Here is a 2,410-nt window from a genome sequence, read left to right on the forward strand (position 1 = left end):
AAAATATTATGCCAGTCCAAGAATGCACATTATCAATTATTTTTTAAGATTTGAAAGACAACTTAGCAAGTTGCAGTCGGAATATCGGTCCTTTACAGGTAACAGCCTTTCACAAGTTTCAGCCTTTGATAAATTTCCTCCTTTCACAAATTCCTTGTTTTCATCATTTTCAGCCTTTCACAAGTTCCAATCTTTCAAAAATATCATTCTTCGATACAAATTTCCACCATTGAGAAGTTCTCACCATAAGAAGAGCATCGTTGGGTGGTTGGCGGGTGCTCTGGTGTGGTTTGCTTTTTTTCCTATCAAACATCTATCGTCCTTATCTCCCCTCCTTCTTTTTTTGTGTATGTTACTGTCTTGTAACACCTCTAATCTTCTGGCGCTCATATTACCTTATGCAGTTGCGAGCGTCGTAAAACCTCTACTAAAACTAAAGAGCATCAACTTAGCACAAAGACTAGACTTTCCTTCGTGACACTCTAGACACACCTCCATAACACACTAGACTCATCTGTATAGCCTCTAGACACACCTCCATAACACACTAGACTCATCTTTATGGCCTCTAGACACACCTCCATAACACACTAGACTCATCTGTATGGTCTCTAGACACACCTCCATAACTTCTAGACTCATCTGTGTATGGTCTCTAGACACACCTCCATAACACACTAGACTCATCTGTATGGCCTCTAGACACACCCCCATAACCTCTATACTCATCTGTATGGCCTCTAGACACACCTCCATAACTTCTAGACTCATCTTTATGGCCTCTAGACACACCTCCATAACCTCTAGACTCGACTTCACAACACCCAAGACCCACCTTAACGACACTCTAGACTCATTTTACCTCTAACTTCACGACCTCTAGACTCACCTTTATGACAATCTAGACTCACCTTCAAGACGCTCTAGAGTCACCTTCATAACTTGCTAAACTCAGCTTCACAACACCCTAGACCCACACTCTAGACTCACCTTCAAAACCCCAAGACTCACCTTCACGACACTCTAGACCCACCTTCATGATCTTTAGACCTTTTGTACCTCGAAACTCACCTTCATGACACTCTACTAAGCTCACCTTACCTCCAGACTCGCCTTCATAACACCCTAAACTCACCTTCACAACACCCAAGACCCACCTTAACGACACTCAAGACTCATTTTACCTCTAACTTCACGACCTCTAGATTCACCTTCACGACCTCTAAACTCACCTTCAAGACACTCTAGAGTCATTTTCATAACACTCTAAACTCACCTTCAATCATCTTCATAACACCTTAAACTCAGCTTCACAGCACCCTAGACCCACCTTCATAACCCCATGACTCACCTTCACAAAACTAGACCCACCTTCAGGATCTTCACACCCACTGTACCTCTAAACTCACCTTCATGACACTCTACTAAGCTCACCTTACCTCTAGACTCACCTTCACAAACACCCTCGACCCACCTTCCCGACGCTTCCATAGACCCACCTTCAACCTTTGTGGCCTTCAGATTAGACTCACCTTCATGACCAGGTGCATGAGCATCTGCTGCCCCTGCTTTCCCTCGTACTTGTCCTGCAGGTTGTCCGGGCTGAGGTCGAAGAAGGTGGCGCCCAGCTCGTAGCACAGTGCGTCCACGAGCATGCGTTTGCCGGAGCCGTGCGGGCCCACGAGGATGAGCGACTTATAGAACGGCGCCAGAAGGTGGACAGAGCTGGAGCTCATGGGCAGGATGCCGAAGTCGAAGACCTAGGACAATTAATGATTGATTCTTAAAATGTAGGAGCTTTTACGCCCCAATTGACATAATCTAGACCATTTAAAAGCCTGAATTTCATCTAGACTATTTTTAGAAGGCTGAATTTTACCCTGCCCGTCAGCTGAGAGGGATAAAAAGGCAGACAAAAACTGACACACTCCTTAACAGTACTCAAACTCAGGGATTATGTGTGCGACGGTGGGGCGCCTATTATCTACACCAACCATGCTGGTCCTACAAAGATGGAAATTATTACTTTTTTATTGCAATATTCTTTATTAAGTCTAAACGAGGCTTCTTGTGTTGCTAACACCAATAATGAAACCGATCAATGGACACAAAGCAAAGTTTTACTTAAGAAAACTCCATCTTCTGTTTAGAGAGAAAAATGGGGTGCCAAAGAATGATATATTGACAACTTTAAAGAATGAGTAAATATTGATTTTCTCTTTTTAACAGATACAGGGATGCCACACAACAAATGCGATGGGAGAGAAACACACAAAACATGAGGGGAACCGATGGACAGGAGGCATAGACACATATACAACCACACATGCGCGCGCACACACACAAACACACACACACACACACACACACACACACAGCGAGAGAGAGAGAGGGAGAGAGAGAGAGAGAG

General features: G+C 44.1%; 1 protein-coding gene across 1 annotated transcript in view; it reads right to left on the reverse strand.

Annotated features, from left to right (window-relative positions):
• LOC101861477 (dynein regulatory complex protein 11) overlaps nucleotides 1-2,410 on the reverse strand; it is a gene marked incomplete at its 5' end in the record, with an annotated part of 11,641 nt that overhangs the window by 2,114 nt on the left and 7,117 nt on the right. Inside the window, 1 exon segment of the mRNA XM_013079693.1 lies at nucleotides 1,533-1,760. Coding sequence (XP_012935147.1) covers nucleotides 1,533-1,760 — 228 coding nt within the window.

The sequence above is a fragment of the Aplysia californica genome, unplaced genomic scaffold (assembly GCF_000002075.1).
Source record: "Aplysia californica isolate F4 #8 unplaced genomic scaffold, AplCal3.0 scaffold00004, whole genome shotgun sequence".
NCBI lineage: Eukaryota > Metazoa > Mollusca > Gastropoda > Aplysiida > Aplysiidae > Aplysia > Aplysia californica.